The sequence below is a fragment of the Vipera ursinii genome, assembly GCF_947247035.1.
Source record: "Vipera ursinii genome assembly, chromosome: 1".
NCBI lineage: Eukaryota > Metazoa > Chordata > Lepidosauria > Squamata > Viperidae > Vipera > Vipera ursinii.
In genome coordinates, this window is record NC_139512.1 from 27,462,978 (window position 1) to 27,484,034 (window position 21,057).

The 21,057-nt window shown below is 40.8% G+C and overlaps 1 protein-coding gene across 1 annotated transcript; it reads right to left on the minus strand.

The window, feature by feature from the left end:
• Positions 1 to 381: 381 nt before the first annotated feature.
• On the minus strand, positions 382 to 20,180 carry LOC310644883 (homeobox protein SIX4-like; the record flags this gene model as incomplete). The annotated part of the gene is made up of 3 exons (XM_083370211.1): positions 19,234 to 20,180; positions 8,466 to 9,169; positions 382 to 1,184 (listed from the first exon to the last, which is right to left on the minus strand). Exons 1-3 carry the CDS (start codon positions 20,151 to 20,153, stop codon positions 382 to 384), a joined length of 2,427 nt encoding a protein of 808 aa, XP_083226337.1. The 5' UTR covers positions 20,154 to 20,180.
• Positions 20,181 to 21,057: the final 877 nt, after the last annotated feature.

Sequence of the window (21,057 nt, forward strand, 5' to 3'; positions counted from 1 at the left end):
GAAAGATAATCTTGTTCCTAACCAATAGCTATTGGTTAATAAACATTCTGAAATTACTTTGAAGCTCTCCCTGCCAAAGAAGCTACTTGGGTAAGCCAAACCATCTCATATTTGACTGACATTTCCCTTCCAGCCATGTATAATTCCTTTTGATCAGGCTATAACAAAAGTTAGCATTCATGCAAACTTTGCATGGCAACTTTGTATTTATTCTTAGTGAAGACCTCCTTTTAGTAAACTGGATTCTTCTTCAATTATGCATTTTTTATTGTTCTATATGCCTATGGGGAAAAAAATTCACTGCTGTGCTTCTAGCCTTCAAAGGAAGAGATTTCTCTACTGAAATGCAAATACAAGATTATTAATCTTAAGGTTTTTTTTTTACAAGTCTTGCATATCTTCTTCCATCTGTACTGTCTGGAGTTTAGCCAGCTGTTTCTTGTCTGTTCCCAGTTCTTCACAGAGTGCATCGACTATATTGCTAGTAACATACTTGTTTTTGGAATCCAGCATCACCGAACTGCTTCCTGATCTGCTTTCTGAATCAGATAAAAAGTTTTCCTTTAGAGTGGGAATGGATTGCAGGATCAGCCGCTGTTCTCGAGTGAAATGGGGATGTCCTTGCAAAGAGAGGTGGGATCCAATGTCATTGCTTGCTACCCCACTGATCCCTGTTAGCGCTGGCTGCATCGGAGAAATGGACACCAGGTCGTGGCTACTGATGAGGGAGCAGTTCTGAAGTGTTGCATAGTTTGCATTACTAATGGAAACAACAGTCGCTCCACTTGTGGTGGAGGGTTGCATTGGTGGGCTCTCAGAAATGGCTGAGTTGAGTTCTTCTGCATTTAAAAGAGAAGGTGGTCCAAGGGAAAAGTTATGCGATATAGTCACGTTAACTAAGGAGGAGGCTCCTCCTGGCTGGAGGACCCCATTGGGTAAGTTGTCTGAAGGTAGACTAGCATGAAGTTGGGCATTTTGACCAAGGGGCATGACTTGAGAAAACACCAGGCTCGTTTCCAGTCCTTCCTGTTTCACCGGCTCAACTGCCTGGCTGGTGTTTGGGATGGTGTACACCACAGTGCTGGGAGCAAGAGAGCTGAAAAACACTTTCCCTTGTTGTGCTGTTGTAGAGTCAGTAGTAAATGTGCCATTGCTTGTTGTGCCTTGGTTAATGGAAACACTACCTGTGGTGGGAGAGAAACAAACAAATAAAAACAAGAGAAAATTTTAAAGGCACAGTGTAAAATTAAGAGTTGTAGGTTTCTTACTCAATCAGAGCATCAAATTAAATTAAGAGTTGAATTTTCATCTCCCCCATGGTTTTAAAACAAAACTTCCATCCAATAATGTCTATTTAAAAAGGAGATTTTTTTGCTATTCACATAAAATTCTAAGCCTTAAGTGGTTTTCATTTTGAGGTGTGACCACCCACTGGCTATTTTAATATTTATGGTTGACCATATTTTATGGAAATTGTTCTACTGATGTTTCATTTTTATTATATGCCACCATGACTCCATATGAATTTGTTGGCATATACATTTAATAAACAAGCATATGTTATCCTTGAAACTATATAAAATGTAAAGATCAACAGAGAGCTTTCTCACCATATGAAAGGCATTTCTCTCCATTCATGGTGGTTTTGACCAAATGCAGTGAATAACGAAATTGTGATACTTAATTCAATTTCAGAAATTGTTTTTCTAACCCTTCGATGTGTTTTTTAAATTATGAAAAGTATACAGTATTGATACACACAAGCACGCAGTGGTTGTGTGAGCTGCAGTCAAATTAGTTTTGACAATACACCAGAATGCAAATTCTACTCTAATAAAAGAGTTCTGACAAAATGTGATCCACTGGAGAAGGAAATGGCAACCCACTCCAGTATCTTTGCCATGAAAACCCCATGGACAGTACCAAAAGGAAAAAAGATATGATGCTGGAAGATGAGCCCCTCAGGTAGGAAGGTGTCCAATATGCTACTGGGGAAGAACAGAGGGCTAGTACTAGTAGCGCCAGAAAGAATGAAGCGACTGGGCCAAAGCTGAAAGGACACTCAGCTGTGGATGTGTCTGGTGGTGAAAGGAAAGTCCGATGCTGTAAAGATTTTTTCTCCATAGGAACCTGGAATGTAAGATCCATGAATCAAGGAAAGCTGGACATGGTCAAACAAGAGATGACAAGACTGAACATCCACATCTTAGGAATCAGCGAACTAAAATGGACAGGAATGGGTGAATTTAATTCAGATGACCATCAGGTATACTACTGTAGGCAAGAATTCCTCAGAAGAAATGGAGTAGCCTTCATAGTCAATAAAAGAATAGGAAAAGCAATACTGGGATACAATACCCAAAATGACAGAATGATCTCAGTTCGAATCCAAGGCAAACCATTCAATATCACAGTAGTCCTGAAATTGTTAGAAGGGCTAAATATTTGGGGATATATTTTTCACCCTTATAAAATAACTATGTGTGGTAATATTTTATGTTGCTTTAATTTTAAGATAATTATGAAAATTTAATTGGGAAAATTTGTAGTAGTGCTTACTGAAATTTTGTAGGTTATGATTTGCTATTTGGTTGGTATGTATAGTTATGGTGTGATAAGAAGGTGGATATTGTGTTTCAGGTATATACTTTGTGATATGCTCTGGTGCAAGTTTGGGAAAAATTATAGATGAAAGTTAACTTGTAATATCTTTATGGGCAATAATGAAATATGTAATAGAAAATATAAGAATGATGTGATTATATAAAAAAAACTTTTAAGTTTGGAAAGTAATGTATGGTACTTTAAGCTGTATAATATATCAGGAGAAGGAAAGATTGTATAAACTTGGTTTTAGTATGGAAATTTAAAGCCCAGCTGGAAAGAAGAATAGTTTTTAATAATTGATATAATATTGTTTTGTCTGTGATTGTTCTTATTGGGTATTATTGATATTATTGTGGTGGATATTAAATGGATGTTGAATTTAACTATGGCAGTAAGATTTCTAGTAAAAAGGTAGAATTACTGATTACAGAAGAATGGACTGTAAAGTTTTTAATTTCGAGGATATGGTAAAGATCTTAGTGCACCTGAAAGACTATTTGCAACAGAGAGATACTATGGAGTAAATATGGGACTAAAAAGTATTATTTTGCATTTGAATAATTATTGATATGATATATATACGTTTGGAGTTTATCTATATGAGTTAAAGTGCGATAGTTTAAATAGTTTAGGATTGTTTGCATAAGTTAGATTATGATTGTTTGTATTTTTATACCCTGTACTCAGCTCTGGGAAGTCAGGGGGGGGAGGGGGGAGGGGAAAGGGAGGGAGGGGTTGGGGAGGGGGAAGAGGGTGGGAGGGGAGGGGGTTGGGAGGGGTTTTGTTTTGCTAAAGATAAAATGTATTGTAAAACTTTTCAATAAAAAAAATCACAGTAGTCCAAGTCTATGTCCCAACCACCAGTGCTGAAGAGGATGAAATTGACCAGTTCTATGAAGCCCTACAGCACCTTATAGAACTAACACCAAAAAATGATGTACTTATTATCATGGGGGATTGCAATGCTAAAGTAGGAAGCCAAAAGATAACCGGAATAACAGGCAAGTTTGGCCTTGGAGTACAAAATGAAGCAGGGCACAGGCTGATAGAATTTTGTCAAGAGAATACGATAGTCATAGCAAATACTCTTTTCCAACAACCCAAGAGATGGCTGTACACATGGACATCACCAGACAGTCAACACAGAAATCAGATTGACTATGTGCTCTGCAGCCAAAGATGGAGAAGCTCTATACAGTCAGTAAAAACAAGACCAGGAGCTGACTGTGGCTCAGACCACGAGCTTCTCATTGCAAAATTTAGGCTTAAACTGAAGAAAGTAGGGAAAACCACTAGGCCACTCAGGTATGAACTAAATCATATCCCTGACGAATATACAATAGAGGTGACAAATAGATTTAAGGAATTAGATCTGATAGACAGAGTGCCTGAAGAACTATGGACGGAGGTTCGCAACATTGTACAAGAAGTAGCAACTAAAACCATCCCAAAGAAAAAGAAATGCAAGAAAGCAAAATGGCTGTCTGAGGAAGCTTTGCAAATAGCTGAGGACAGGAGGGAAGCGAAAGGCAAGGGAGAAAAAGAAAGTTACGCCCAATTGAATGCAGAATTCCAGAGAATAGTTAGAAGAGATAAGAATGCCTTCTTAAATGAACAGTGCAAAGAAATAGAAGAAAACAATAGAATAGGGAGGACTAGAGATCTCTTCAAGAAAAATGGAGAGATGAAGTGAACATTTCATGCAAAACTGGGCATGATTAAGGACCAAAATGGCAGGGACCTAACAGAGGCAGAAGAGATTAAGAAGAGGTGGGAAAATTACACAGAAGAACTATACAAGAATGAGCTTAACGTCCCTAATAACCACGATGAGGTGGTCACTGACCTCGAGCCAGACATCCTAGACCTAGAATGTGAAATGAAATGGGCCTTAGGAAAGCTGAGCAACAACAAAGCTAGTGGAGGTGACAGTATTCCAGCTGAGCTATTCAAAATCTTAAAAGACGATGCAGTAAAAGTGCTACACTCAATTTGCCAGAAAATTTGGAAAACTCAACAGTGGCCACAGGATTGGAAAAGATCAGTTTACATTCCAATTCCAAAGAAAGGCAGTGCCAAAGAATGTTCAAACTATCGCACCATTGCACTCATTTCACATGCTAGTAAAGTTATGCTTAAAATCCTACAAGTTAGACTCCAGCAGTATGTGGATCGAGAACTACCAGAAGTACAGGCAGGATTTCAAAGAGGCAGAAGAACTAGAGATCAAATTGCCAACATAAGCTGGATCATGGAGAAAGCTAGGGAGTTCCAGAAAAACATCTACTTCTGCTTCATTGACTATGCTAAAGCATTTGATTGTGTGGATCACAACAAACTGTGGCAAGTTCTTAAAGAGATGGGAGTACCAGACCATTTTATTTGTCTCTTGAGAAATCTATATGCGGGTCAAGAAGCAACAGTGAGAACTGGACACGGAACCACTGATTGGTTCAAAATTGGGAAAGGAGTCCGGCAAGGCTGTATACTGTCTCCCTGCCTGTTTAACTTATATGCAGAGCACATCATGAGAAAGGCATGGCTAGATGAATCAAAAGTTGGAATTAAGATTGCCGGGAGAAATATCAACAACCTAAGATATGCAGATGATACCACTCTAATGGCAGAAAGTGAAGAACTAAAGAGCCTCTTGTTGTGAGTGAAGAAGAGTGCAAAGGTTGGGTTGAAACTAAACATTAAGAAAACCAAGACCACGGCATCCACCCTCTCAATTCCTGGCAAATAGATGGGGAAGAAATGAAGGTAGTGACAGATTTTATTTTCCTGGGCTCTAAGATCACCGCAGATGGGGACTGCAGCCAAGAAATTATAAGATGCTTGCTCCTGGGGGGAAAGCCATGGCAAATCTAGACAGCACACTAAAAAGCAGAGACATCACCCTGCCAACAAAAGTGTGTATAGTAAAGGATATGGTCTTCCCACTTGCAATGTATGGCAGTGAAAACTGGACCATAAGAAAGGCTAAGCACCAAAGAATTGAACCCTTTGAACTATGGTGCTGCAGAAGACTCCCGCAAGTCCCTTGGACTGTAAGACGATCAGTCCTAGAGAAGATCAACCCTGACTGCTCTTTAGAAGGCCAGATTCTGAAGTTGAAACTCAAATACTTCGGCCACCTGATGAGAAGGAAGGACTCACTGGAGAAGAGCCTAATGCTGGCAAAGGTTGAGGGCAGTCGAAGGAGGGGACAATAGAGAATGAGGTGGCTGGATGGAGTTACTTAAGCAGTAGGCGTGAACCTAAATGGACTCCAGAAGATGGTAGAGGACAGGAAGGCCTGGAGGAACGTTGTCCATGGGGTCGCGATGGGTCGGACACGACTTTGCAGCTAACAACAACAAAGTTGTTAAGATCTTTTATCAAATAATGAAACTGATAATTTATTCTCCTATGAAGATGAACTATGAAGACTGGATATATGAAACTGTTGGTTTCTTGTAATATATAATTAAACTATATTCAATATTATATTGAATTGATAAAATAGTAACGGAAAGGACAATATAATCCCCTGAAAGTTACTTAATTATAGCAGCTGTGATATCAAGGAATAGCATTGTGCAGGCCTAAAAAATATGAAAAAAGTAGAAGAATTAAAAGAATTTGATTTGTTTTCCAAATTGTACAAGGAACGATAGAAAAGTGGGAATTGTAATTCAATTCTAACTAATTCTCATAATTGCTGAAGGCAACAATTCAGTGTCTCTGGAAGGCCACAAGGTACAAATCCTGCCTTGAGGGGGGGGGGTTGGACCTCCGAGTTCCCTTTCAGCCCTACGATTCTATGTTCTATAAAAATACAGATTATGAGTTAAATTGTTTTTTTTCTGAATACCTTCAAGATATTTTTACAGATTAATGGTGAAGTGGGAACTATTTAGTCATGTTTTCATGGTCTAGCAGCATATGGGGAAATGTCCTTTCCATCCAGTTCTTGCTTTGACCTTGGCCAAAAGTATGAGAGCTAAAACCACAACTGATGTGGGGAATAAAGTCATGGATCTTCATCTTAAACACTGCTCTCATGATATATTAAACACATAGGCATGACAGAGGTGTATGGCTTACTCCACTAACATGGGATAGGACAGTAAATACTACCAATATGTGATACTTGGTAAAGCTCAAGAACAGTCAGCCATGATATGTAAAAGAAGAAGATAAATATGAACATATGCAAATCTCAGTGAGGTTTCAGAAAACAGAGAGGTTGGTGAGATTTACAAGAGGTAGTGCTGGACATTAGTAGTACATAGTACATAGTTTACCTTTCTCCATTACTATCAAGCACAGGGTTATGTAAAGTAGTGAATAAATGCAAATACTAACTGCATACGCATGAGTGTGCTTCAGCTGTTCATAGGGAATATTAGAGCTTAGAAGTCATCTCCAGGGGATAATACACTCTCTCTCTCTCTCTCTCTCTCTCTCTCTCTCTCTGTGTGTGTGTGTGTGTGTGTGTGTGTGCATGCGCACGCCTTTGAGTCAGCATTGATTCCTGGTGACTTCCTGGACTGGCTCTCAAATAAGACATTATATATGAATGATACATAAGCCAATGTCAACTAGGAATCTCAGTATAATGATTATACTGTAATTTTATACTCACCTAAAAGCATGATCACTTAAAAATAATGAAACATTACCAAATAGGATTGTATAGTAATAGCAAACTGGTGTGCTATCCAGACCATCCTGGCTAAAATCTCCTCTGTCAAGGTTTAAAGTAAAACCTACTACTACTACTAGCAGTTACAGGGTAAGTCTCTGTTACTTTCTTGGCAACATTACATAAGTGGTCAGTGATTATTTTCTTCCAGGATATTTTTTTTTCAATTTCCCAATCTAATCTTCATCTGATAATCTCCTATCCAAGTACTAATGAGGTCTGATCCTGTCCAGCTCTTTTGTGATCAAACATGGGCATGCAATGGAAGGATTATTATACTGCCCCATCATGCATAGTTGTAAATATTATGTGTGATAACTCTATAAATTATCTGCTTTGCATTTTAATATATCCCTATCAAATTCACACTTCCCAAATATGAAAGTACAATATGTAGTAGACTGAATGTCAGTATTTACACATTTCAAATGTGTAAGGTGCAATTTTCCAGTTATTAAAAAAATAATAAAAATGTTAGTACACATTAAATATTGTGTACTGGCAGAAATAACATTTAACATTTAACAAATAATATACAGTAAAACCTCGTGTTAATGAAGGTTTGTAGAAGAAAGAGAATCACATTAAACCTGCTTTTATATTATTTGCATGAATTAATGTCCTGGGTAATAATGATGTGCGTTATATAAGTTAATGCAAATGACAAACATTGAGAGGAATCACTCAAATTACATTGAATACAATGGGCTTTGTTATTTTGATAAGGTATCCAAACAGAAACTACACCCAGTGTAAAAATGAAATCTGTTAAACCAAAGATTTACTCTCTTGAACAGTATCTTTTGCCACACCTAAGAGCAGCAGGCTAAGTAGGGCTGAACTGTAATCTATATGGCTCCCTCTACTCAAAAACAAAGCTAGTCCTACAGCCAAAACAAGCAAATGAAAAATAGTGTACATCATAATTTGCTGAAGCCTGCTGATATGGGAAAAAGTTTGAATTTTCATTGACTCTCCATCACTAGCCATCTAAAAACCTGTTTCGCTGGATTTGGGTGTTTTCCCATCAGTACAAGTCTCCACCAGGTCAAAGTGTCTTCTGGTCATGGAAAGGCTCCTTTTGTACACAAGGAGCATGTTACATATCTCCAACATTCTTAATTTCACAACATAAAAGCAATAATTTAATACAGTGAAGGGTTTTTACCTCGGGAAGTTGCTGCTGATACTGGGGGAAGCTGCACTGGGGAAAAACTGAGGCCTCCATTAAGTAACTGGCCACTGTTTGCTGAATTAGGGATTTGGACAACACCATATTGGTTGATTTGGATTGGAGTGGTAAAAGTGACTACTGAGCCACTGTCTTGCGATGCTATTGCTTCTTCGCTTTCTTCCCTCTTTACTTCCATGCTTGGTGTCAAGCCTGGGAAAGAGGCAGGCCCAGAATTGGGGCTGTATGTTGTTGTGGGTGTTGATGGTGCAATGGAATTGGACAGAGAAGTCTGGAGGATTTTGAAGTCTTTCACATCTTCTGCAGAAGGGACTAACATGTCACCCATAGAGACTCCATTGCTCAAAGTGTTGGGTGATGTTTTGAGTGGACTTGATGATACTGCCTGAGAAGTTCCCACACTGAGACCATTGAGGAGGAGACCATTGGGGCCCTGAATGAAAGAAGTACCATTAAGAAAAACAGATGGATTGGGAGGCATTAGGTTTCCATTCAGTAAAACTCCTGAAGAGCTTAAAGATATTTTGGAGTTTCCAAGTTGTTGCATATATACTTGCTCCATTGGGCTAGGAAGGCTTAAGCTGGTGCCGCCATCGGAGGTGCTTGCTAGGGAACGTGGAGACAAGTCCTCTTGCCCCTTGCTGGATTCATCTTCTGTGCTGGGGTTACCATCCGACTCACTACAAATCAAGAGAGAAGCAACAGTAAATTGATGTGGTATCTTCACTGGATTCCAACACTTTACTGATGGGATAAACAATTATTGTACCCACAGAAAATTAACAGATCAAAGAAAAAAAAGCACTAGATTAGTCCCTATGAGGATTCCAGTTTTCCATGTGTAAGCTGTGTATGAGAAGAAAAATTAAATTGGCACTACCATCCTGTATATTTCTAAGGCTAACAAAAAGACTCCAAATCCTTGGATTCTTAGTGACCAAATGCAAATATCCATATAGGTTTTCTTAGCGACAATATAGAAATGGGTTCACATTGCTTTCTTCCAGCATGTTTGTCACTTCCCAGTCTAGCCTACAATGCTGATGCTTCCTGATGATATTAACCAGGTCTGAGCCACTTTAGCTTCCAAGCCCAGGCAACATCAGTCAGTTACTGCCACTTGGTGAGGCGTGCCTACTCAGAGATTAAAAAAACAAAGAAGCAAGCAAGCAAGCAAGCAAGCAAGCATTACTTCCATATTCTTGCGTCCAGAATTACACCTTTATAGCAGAATTCCATACAGTAAGTACGTTATACAGAGGTTCACACCACTGTATGCAAAGTGACTTACTTAGAACTTCAAAAGAAACTCCAGTTTAGATAATCAAAATAAGGGGAATGGGAATCAAAATGGCACAGTCACAGTCACATAAAATTATACTTGTAGCAGTCACTAATCTTACATTTTCTTATTTACTAATGTATGAATAAGGGATTGACCAGGAAACATCTCTTGGTGTTGTGATGAAAAGCCCAATTAAGATATTGGCCAATACTATGGAAAAAGCAAATTTTATGTTAGCCTTTTAGTATACCCTCTTGCTAACGTCATTGGTCTCCTTCCTGAGATTCTCATCATTCCCCCCCCTTTTTAAAGCCAATGGAAATATTACTATTTTTTTCTTCATGTAAATTCATAAAGCTATCATGCTTGCCTTTCTATAAACTTATAGTATGGCCATTCGCAACACGTCATGTAATTGGTGCTATAGAACAAAATATTCTGCTACAGCAGAAAATAACTATCCTTTAAGGGGAATTTATTCAATAATATATAGTATTTAAGATTAGAAAAGAATGCAAGAATAATTGTCATAGAAGAACAAAAAAAATGTCACATGGTTTTTAGGGAACTTTGATAATTCAGGACCCTGAAATTAACCATTAAATTTTTTACCTTGAGTACTATGTCCACTTCTGGACATAGCATAATTATGCATAGAATACTGCATAATTCAGAGAAAGACAACAAGAAGATGAGAAAATTAGAAACAAAGGCTTATGAAGACAGAGAATGAAAAATCTAGGAATGCTTTGCTAACATCAAGCAGGACATGAAGACACGCATAGGGCAGGCGGACTACTTATTCCTTATTGTTCCAATATTCAAGATTAAAAATAGTTTTAAATTATAGAAAGACAAATTGTGATTATCAGAAAAAATGTCCAATAGTTAGAAACAGTTATATAGCTGAACCAATTCCCCACCAAAGGAATGGTGGCCAGCCTTTCAAGGGCAGAAGCTAGACAGCCATTTGTCAGAGATTCTTGGATTCTTGAACCAAGCAGGTAGTTGGATTTGATAGTGTAAATGGTCCCTTCCCACACTATCATAGTCACCAATTTAGGTGGATTTAAAAGATGATGAAATAAAGTGTCATCCTTTTGATTCATATGGAAATTTAGTTAATCAATCCGTGAATTGGCTAAAATCCATACAACTGGTCGAATAAGATTCCTTTAAGTTGGGTAAAGCTTTACTCTGGACACATTGAAGCAACAAAGTCCCTCCCACATGTTTTGGGATAAAACATTTCATTTAAAATAGAGCAGAATCTGCACTTTTCCAGGTATTATATTCAAGTTATATTAATTTCAGAAACTAAAACATGTCTAGGTCATATTTTTAGGACAATATATTTAATGCAAACCTAATGAAATATATACTAGAAAGCCAATTTAGCTAAACAGATAAGCAGAATGACCATGGGTAGGCAAAAAAGCAGTGAGAACAAAAGTGACTTCCTGCGGGCTTTCCCATTGCTCGTTTATGGGAAGCTGGCAGAGAGTGTTGGAAATCACAATCACCTGACCATGGCCGACTACAATTACACTGTAGCAGCCACAGCTTTGCAAATACAAAGCTGTGAATATCCTTGAAATTTCAACACACATTTATTAAAGTTTTATGTTACCCATCTCGCCTAGAGATGACTCTAGCTGGCTTACAACCAAATGGATATGTGGACCAAAAGTTAAAGAAAGGGAATTCTCAAGGAATGTTTGCATATAAAATAATACTACAGCTTCAAAGGATTGATCACTATTTTAGAATACAAGCATGGTTGATATTTTAAAATGCCATTTATACTTCTAGTTTTAAAAGTTTACACTAAAATGCATGGGAAGATTCCTATTCTTCTAAGGCTATTAAAACAGGTTTTTACATTGTTTGATTTAAGTACTTTGCAAGTTCCACTGATTTAAGGAATGATTTAAGGACATACATAACTCTCTCACTGAGGTCCATAAAAACCTGAAAGCACTTAACTTTGACTGGATTATATCCAAACTATTTAGATAATAGGTTCATTTAAAAGAAAGACTTTCTTCATAATCAGCTTCAGACATTAGACATGGACCACTTGCTTATATGTACAAAGAAAAGAAAGAGCTGCGAAGATTAACATTCTTAATGTGTTTCTACAATATCTTCATCAAAGACAAAGCATCATTATTACTCTTTCAACAGTGTTGAAAGGTTTCTAATTACTGCAGTGTGCAGCTTTTACATGAGATAATTTTCATGAAAGGAATAAGCTGACATTCTCCCTCACTAAAAATCTTGACAAAATGTATGTTGCACTTATTTTTATGTGGTTGGATTATCCACTATGGGTGGATTCATACAATATGTGGCTAACTCGAGACTAAATTAGTCACATGATCAAGCACAGTGTGTGAACCTAAACTGATAAATCATGATGTAATAAATCATACTATGGTTTGTTTAGCTTTGACTGTATGCTATGTGAATCCAGAAATTTTGATTTGCAAAAAGACATGGGTTATGTCTTAATGACTTGCAAAAATTCACTGGATAGTGATTTGTTGAATAAAGTATAAACAATCCACAGCCCGGATCAGAATGTGAACCTCTGCTCTGGCAGAAAGCTGAGAAAATTGACGAATGTACATACCAATCGTTTCACATCCTTTCAGGATAAATAATTTTATAATACAAATGAATAAATGAAGTAATACAGCTTGGTTTCATTCTTCTCTATTTGTTTCCTGAATGCATAGCTCCACACAGGGGCAAAAATGACAAAAAGAGTAATTCTGGATATAAACAAAAATAAATAATTTTATTTCTTTAATTTAGTAAGATTTAAAGTAGTCACTTTTATATTTTTAGAATGCTAGGATACTGTATTCTACAGGTTTTAAATTAGCATATACCTCCAGAAGCACTTCTACCTATTGTTCAGGGAACTATATGATTTAATTCTGCCTGCTCATCAAGATTTCTGAGATTAAGAATCCAAAGAAGTTGTGATACACAGTAATTCTTGTTCAAAACTTGTAGTGATCTGCAGTTCCAAAATTCAAAAGTGTTGCTGGATCTTTGCAAACCTTATTATGTATATCAGCAAAAATAAATTGCTGATTTATGCCGTGGTGACACAGTGGTTAGAATGCACTATTGCAGTTTGACTCTGAGCTTACCATTAAGTAAGGTAAAAGTTAGCAACACCATATATATTCTACCAATATTAGAGTAAGTCAAATGCAAAAATACCAAGATCCCATTATGGTATAAAAAAAAATAATAGATTGGTAGGGATAATGGATTTAATGCCCAGCCACACATGTATCTCTATTGTTGACGGATAATTTCCTGCCCATAGGGAGAAAAATTCTAAAGAGTTTTAAATGCATTGGTTCCAATGCTAGTCAAATCTTTCAAGTATTGTGAAATCTATCAGCTCTTCTATTCACTATGGAAAGAAGTGTCCAGCACACACAGCTTGTGCTCTTTGTGAAATATCACATGTGTACAGTACAACAAAGTTCATTTCACTCTGCCTTCTGTCTCATTGTCCAGGTGCTTTTAGAAAGCCTGCAGAAATGGTACCAATGCTGCAATATCAGTAGTGGACAATTTCTATAAATGGAGATTTAACACAGATATTCAAGGTAACAGTTCTTCAATTAGATCAGTGATTTGATCTGGTCCCTTTAAGAACTACAAGAAGGTATTTTTAAAAACAACCAGATCATCACAACTCTCAATGGCAAATTGTGTAAATCCAGCATGACCAAGAGTCATTTTTGGTCAAGCGGATAAGACGCCAGGCTAAAAACCAGAAGAGTGTGAGTTCTAGTCATGCCTTAGGCATGAAAGCTGGCTGGCTGATTTTGGACCAACTGCCTTCTCTCAGCCCAACTCACCTCACAGTGTTGTTGTTGTGGGGAAAAATAGGAGGAAAAAATAGTGTTAGGCATTTTCGCTGCTTTATTTATAAAACTAATGAAGGTGGAATAGAAATAAATACTAAATAAAAAACTTCTGTGAAATAGGTGGTTTTTGTTTTGCTCAACTTTGCATCTGCCAGTTTTTACTAGGTTTTCCCTTGTTCTAGGATCAAGGGGAGGAAGAAAAGATCTCTTTCCCAGCCTATCAGGAGACGCCAAGGCAGAATATGGAACTAGCATTCTGTTCTAATATTAAGTAGAATTGCTTCTACTACTAAGTCACATCCTTTTTTTGAATATGTGTAACCAAAGGAAAACAGCAGCCAGGACATTCCTGTAATAAGCGTAATAGACATCTAGTGATGTGTAGTAAGGCAATATCCTGATCATCAAGTTGCCCCAAATGGCAGTGGTTGGTCTCAGACACAACAGTCTACTAATGGCAACTTGAACTGATGAATTTACCACCATTGTGAGAGAAGGGCCAAATTGTGTTAGCTGCCTTCAATCCTGGGTATTTCTCAAGGGAAGAAGAAACAGCTCAGCAGGGGAGTGGAAGAAAAAGGTTATTGTAGTCGAAGCTGATCAGAGGGAGGATACCCTTGCAAATAAAGAGGGACTGGTTGTTTCTGTTTGATTACTCTCATATATGCAATTCTTTCAGATATAACAAAGGATATTTTATAGACATCTCTACAAGAAGCTACCTTTTCCCCCCCTGGAAATCACTTAACAGAAAGGACTAAGGAAGATTTTTAAAAGGACTGGGATACTAGGCACACACAAAAATTAACCCATAAGCAGTAATTAATGCATTGCAAAATAAGTAGGTATCTTCTCTTGAAAGAGAGAAGTTGGTTGTATTCCAAGAGAGTTCATAATATCATGAATGTTGCTAACAGCTGAAAGCAGTCTATTCTTAGACAGGAACAGGGGCAACAGTTCGTATTTCTATAAGGAAGGCAAAAAGAGCCAGTTAATTATCATGATTACAGTGGATATGTTCATATAACATATTAATCTATGGTTAGGTGAACTATAGTTTAAATTAATCCAGCTGTCTGAGTTTGAAGAACTCTCAGAACTACAAACTTATCATACAGGTTTATTTCCAACATACATAAAGCCACAAACTAGCCAACCATTATTTTAGCCACTTGTACTGTACAAACTTCTCCAAAATAAACCAGGGAAATCTAGGCTGAATTTCCCATCCAGCCACAAAGCTTATTGAATATATATCCACACAACACAATTAATAAGACAGTTATAAACATAGCAGTTCATTTGCATGATGTACAAAGATCAGTTTGAGGTTCAGCTTTTGAGAATTGTTAATTTTAAATTTAAATGGTTAATTTGCCATTATTGCAATTGTTAATTTATTGGTTATGATTCAGAATGTCTGAACCCAGGCAGTGGTAGCTTATCAAAAATCATGATTCAACAAACCACACTATGAACTGGATAGCTAATATTTTTACTATTTTATGAATGCAAAGTATTATTGACTTGGTGTATCTATCTATCACGTTAACTGATCATGGCACAACTGATAAGGTTGGATAGAATAACATTATTCCTTTGCTCAGTGCACGAACCAAAATTATATGTTTCAGGGATAATAATTGCTTACTCTTTTTAAATTTCAGAGCTGCAGCCATAGAGGTGATGCTTTTACATAAAAAGGATCTGTGTCTTTGACCTTGTGCACAAGCTAACAGTTATTGGCTGATGATCATTACAGTCAGTGTACTATCAGTGAACCAGTTAATTGATTGGACTTATAGATAGATGCTGTAGAGGTTAGGTGTCCAACCTTTTGGCTTGTCTGGGCTGCATTAACTATATATAATATAGTTAATGTAGATAAATCACATAATATTAAAAGTTGATGAACTTGTGAGGCCACCTTACTACCGTAGTTGTCTAGGGCTGCATGGGGCCTGTAGGACAAGGGTTGGACATGCCTGCTGTAGACCATCTACTGCAGACATGTCAAACACAAGGCCCGGGGGCCAGATCCGGCCCGCGAAGTGGTTTCATGCGGCCCACGAAGCCATCCTGGAAGCAGTGAGGGAATGGCCCCCACTGCCTTGGCCCTGGCCCAGAGACCCTCCTCCTGCCAAAGACCCTCAGATCTGTCCCACTCCTGCCCAGGCCCCCATAGGCACCCTTGATGCGAACGATGTAGAGCTGGCCACGCCCACCCAGTAGGCCATACACACTCTAGTCACGCCCACCCAGTAGGCCACGCCCACCCAGGCCATACCCACCCAGCCCCCTGAGGGTAACTGCAATGCTGATGTGGCCCTCAATGAAACTGAGTTTGACACCACTGATCTACTGTGATCTAAAGCAAGTTGAAACTGGCCCCAACCTCTATAAATAGCTTTGCTAGCCAGAATTTAAATTAAATTTAATTTAATTTGAACAATTTTAAATTGTTTAATTTTTTAAAATGAACTCTTCAGGACACGAAATTATGCTTGGCAATATTGATGGAAACAGAAGAGGAAGACAACTGATAAAGTGGATGGAAAGGATCAAAGAGATGCCCATGGAAAAGTAAGGAATTATTACAAAGAACAGGACAGGAAGGCAAGCATTTGTCTATGGAATTACTATGAGTCAAACCCAACCTGGCAGCTTCTAGCTAAACAAAAAAAATGTTTATAAAAAGAGGAAAAAAATTACAATGTAGCCTACAGTTACACTACATAATAAAATTTGGCCCTGGTTTAGGCTCCTTTCGGAAAGCTTGGAAAGAAAAAAACAAGGATCCTTTTAAAATGGAAAAGATCTGGGGTCTTAATAATCATTTTACCCACCAAAGGAAAACTGTTTTCAAAAGCCCAGCAAGGCCCAGAAGGTAATTATCTCATAACACACTCCCTCCCCAAGCCCCTTTATTCTTTAGCAGCTGTAGCAAGTCCAAACATCCACACATGCCTTCAGTATTCTGTACTTTCTACCTGGCTACAGTTTGCTGACTGGCCCTCCTCCACCCCACTTCCCACTTGCCATTTGTGCATTTGATGCCTTTGCTCCAAGGACGCAAAAAGGGGCTGGATCAGCACACTTGTGTCCTTATTTGAAAATAGGTCTCTGAAGCTTAAAAAAAAAGCAGGCAGCAACTTTTCCTGACCTCAACCAGTCCCTCTGAAAAGAAGGAAGGGAGGCACCTTGTGCAGAGGCAGGTCACCTCACCTGGCTATTGCAAGACAGATGACTATCTGGGGTGACCTCTTGTCAGACAACTTTTCTCTCCTTTTAAAAGGTTAGCATTTGGAAGGCCCTAACTAAGCAGTTCCCTGGAGCTACAGAAGGGATTTCTGCAGCATCAGGAATTATTATGTCCATGGATTTAGTTGGAAAATAAGAGCTGTAACAGGTAAGGTTTCCCCAAAGGAAGACTGAATTAACCAATTGTGCCAAGTCCTCCTTTGCAAATTCACAACTGCTGGATTCACTGCCACACCATAAATTATCAAACCTCATTACGGCTCAGCATGATGTGAAACCCCAGAGGACTCTGGCTCCAGTGGAGAGGCCAGCTGAAAAGACATCTGGCAGGTTGCTTAGAATCATAAAGTAGGGAAGACCTCATTCCCATCTTCTGAGGACATAAACCTGATCCAAATCAGCACAGAATCAAGTTTCACAACAAGAAGAGCAAACAAGGCATCAACCAAAAGGGTGGAAGGGAGGGAGGGAGATAGCTCACTAGCCAAGCTTCAAATTTCACTTTTTTTCCTCCCTCAGTGACATAAAACCTGGGGAAATAATTAACGCTGTCAAACAAAATGTGTGGGGAAACAGTTTCCTCACAATCTCCAAACACAAAGAAGCAGGTCAAGGAATAGGACATTCTTTTTTATTAAAGGGAAGTATATAAAGCATCCTTTATATTCCAGACCTACACAGCAGCAGCCTAGGAAGAAACAGAATTTTTCACCTCTGTTAAAGAGAAGATAGGCTGAAGACCTAGAGAAAAGGGCTTCCTTCTGTCAGAGGTAGACCCAAAATACTAGTCTGGACGTAGCAGGGAATAAGGCTGTATTGCAGAGCGTGGCAATGAGGTGCTTGGGACAAAGCACTAGTGGGTACAAAGTTTTCCATTTTTGCAGAAAGAGGAGAAACCTTAGGCATAAACGCTAGACCCAATCTGAGCTACAAAGAACTCTTGAGGATTAGGGAGAGGAAGGTTTGAGAAAGTCTGGGGAAGCTATGCCCCCAGGCATAGGTTTTTTTTTTTTGAAGATTACAAGGAGAAACCAGAGCTGAAAAAATGGGGGTGGAGATTTTGGAGACAGATTGTGAGAGAAGATGGGGAGAAAATTATGTCTAAAGGATCAAACAACCTTTTTGTTTGCAGTCAACAATCCCTTCCTTGAATCCAGCAACTAAGAAGCAGAAACTTGGAGAAGAAAAAGCAAGGTTGTTGGGAAGTGGGAGACAGGAAAGAAGAAAGGGGCTGCTGAAGGTAAGCGCCATATTTGTTAGGAATGAAAGCCAGGCAAGGACAGAGGGCAAGGGAGGGGGGAAGAGGGGAGAAAGGCAGACAAGAGGGGAGGGGAACAGGAAGAGCAAGAATGAGGCAAGGTGTTAGATTGAGGCAAATTGCTCTGGTGGAAATGAAACAAAGCCAGTCCAGTAGGTTAGAAAGCAGGAGGGCAGAAGGAGGGCAGCTGGGAGGCCTAGGAATTGAGGCCCAAGGATAGAGTTTGGGAAAGCAGCAGAAGCAGCAAACCAGGTGCCTTCCTTGGAGCCATGTTGTTTAATCTTGCCAGGGCCCCAAATTCCATAGGAAGCCTTGAGGAGTGCCGCAATTTGCCCTCCAGAAACCTCAGCCAGCAATACAGGAAGGATCATAACGATGTCCTGCACTGCAGGGATGTTGTGAGGTTTACCAAGAATATATAGGAAGCACTTGGAAATCCAGACCCAGATGGCAGAAAGCCAGCAGAGGAAGAGATGGCATATAAGCAAAGGAGGATTATCCCTCCCAGGAAAGCCAGAAATCAAGTGGTAGAGAAGATACCAAGAAGCAACGGATGGGGATGTAGGGGATGTAAACCGAATTTACTAAACTCAGAAAAGGATGGGGCTCTTTCCCACTCTCGCGATGATTCTATCTGCTAACCGTGCTGGTCATTTCAGAGTCACTGTTGGGAGGGAGCAACAGAATTTGTTCCAACGTTTAAAGCAGCGTTTCCCAACCTTAGGAACTTGGAAGATGCGTGGACTTCAACTCCCAGAATTCCCCAGCCAGCATAGCTGGCTGGGGAATTCTGGGAGTTGAAGTCCACGCATCTTCAAGTTCCTAAGGTTGGGAAACACTGGTTTAAAGCATAAGTAAAGAGTCTCTGAACATGTGCAGTGAGTTTCCTTTCTCGACGGAATTTACGCGGCGAATCTCCAGAAACAGACGCCGCTCTGCTTCCCGCCATGCCGCCTACCCCCCCCCCCACACCCCCCCCGCTCCGCTCTGGTGGAAGTGAAAGGCTCCGGGGAGCCGTTCCCGCGAACACGCGGCTCTCACCTTTTGGACTGCGGCTCCGCGGGGTTGCGATCCCGTTGCCGCCGGTTTTTGAACCAGTTGCTGACCTGGGTGAGCGAGAGGCCGGTGATCTTGGCCAAGTTGCGCTTCTCGGCTGGGGAAGGGTAGCGGTTCTGCTTGTAGAGCTCCTTGAGGGCGTTGCGCGACTTCTCCTTGAAGCAGTAGACCGTCTCCTCGCCGTCCCAGATGGTGCGGGGCAGGGGGAACTTCCTGCGCAGGCGGTACTTGTCGACGGCGCCCAGGGCTCGGCCGCGGGCCCTCTCCGCCTCGGTGTAGCGCGCCTTGTACCAGAGCTCCTGCAGGAGAGGGTGGTTGGCGGCGTCGAAGCTGTGGCTTTCCAAAATCCCGTAGAGCTCCGCGTAGAGCCCCTGGTGGAAAGCCACCAACGCCCGGGCTTTCAGCAGGCTCTCGTTGCCACGTAGTAGGTCGCTCTGGGGCAGGGACCACAAGAAGCGGGCCAGGCGGTCGAGGTTCCCGCCTTGCTGCAAAGCCTCGCAGACGCAAGCGACGTGGTCCGGGGAGAAAGCGAGCAAAGCCTGGGGCGAGGTGGAAGACGACGACGAGGAGGAGGAGGACGACGACGACGACGACCGAGGCGAAGCCGAGGACAAGGGAGACGCGGCGGCGACGGTGCCGGGATTCCGCACCAAAAGTTCCGAGTGGAGTAGAACTTGACCCACAACCCGACCGGCTTCCTCCTCCTCGTCCTCCTCTTCCCCGGCTTCTTCCTTCCTCGCAAAAGGAGCTGCCGCTGCAAGACCAGAAGGTGGTGCAGACGCGGGAGCCGAGCCGTCCGAGGTTACCTTCTCCGTCACCCCGCCACAGAACATTTCCAAGACGTTCTCTTGCTTGATCGTCGCCACCACGCTGGGAATCGCGGTGGTGGGAGAGGCAGAAGACATCTTCCCCCCCGGTCTGCGTTTGGTGTTAGGTGGAGGGGCTTCTCCCCCGGCTTTCTCCCCCCCCCCTCCCCGGAAAGTGCTCACACACCCCTCCTGCTGCTGCTGCCGCCGCCGCCGCTCCTCCTCCTCTTCCCGGACCGCCACCCGGCTGGCGTTTAGCTGATCAAGTTTCCCCTCCGCCACGTAGTAACCATTAAGACAGCTTGTTCTAGCACAGCTCGTGTAAACGGATCGCGGTTTCTCTCCCCCCACCCCCCCCAGCCGCTCTCCTCTCCCCCTCCTTTTCGCTCCTTCTTTCGTTCCTTCTTTCCCTCCCCAACGTGACTCCTCAGCCCTTCTCTCACCAGCTACATATTCTTAATAGCTCAAGCGGTCGGCTGGATTCGGGAGGGATCGCTGATTGGCCGATTCCTATGGGAGGGGGGGCGGAGGATCCGGTGTTTCTATAGAAACCGTCAATCAACTCCTCCCTCTCCCTCGGCTTTATGCTCAACTCGACTTCCTCCTCTAAATGTGAAATACCTCTACCTGGAGGCTTGTGCTGCGTTTTGATTTGGCTCCGTGCTCTCGTTTCTCTCCGCTCCAGTTGCCAAACAAAATATTAATACTGATATCTTAAGCTCTCTGTGTGGGCAATTTTGTTTTTACACTGTGTAGGAGAGACCTTTAAACGCACGGGCGCACGATCCAATTTTTTTGAAATTTTCAAATGAATTGACTGTACTCCGATTGGGCGGTTCTGAACGGAGAACCAGTACCGGGCAGCGTTGGAGTAGAGATACAACTTCAGGTTGCGCCAGAGACACAATGCGCGTCATCTGATCAATGGATTAAGGCTACAATGCTGGTGCTGAGTTTCAATTAACCCACTGGGACTTGCAGAAGTTTGAAAATTTGAGCGAGT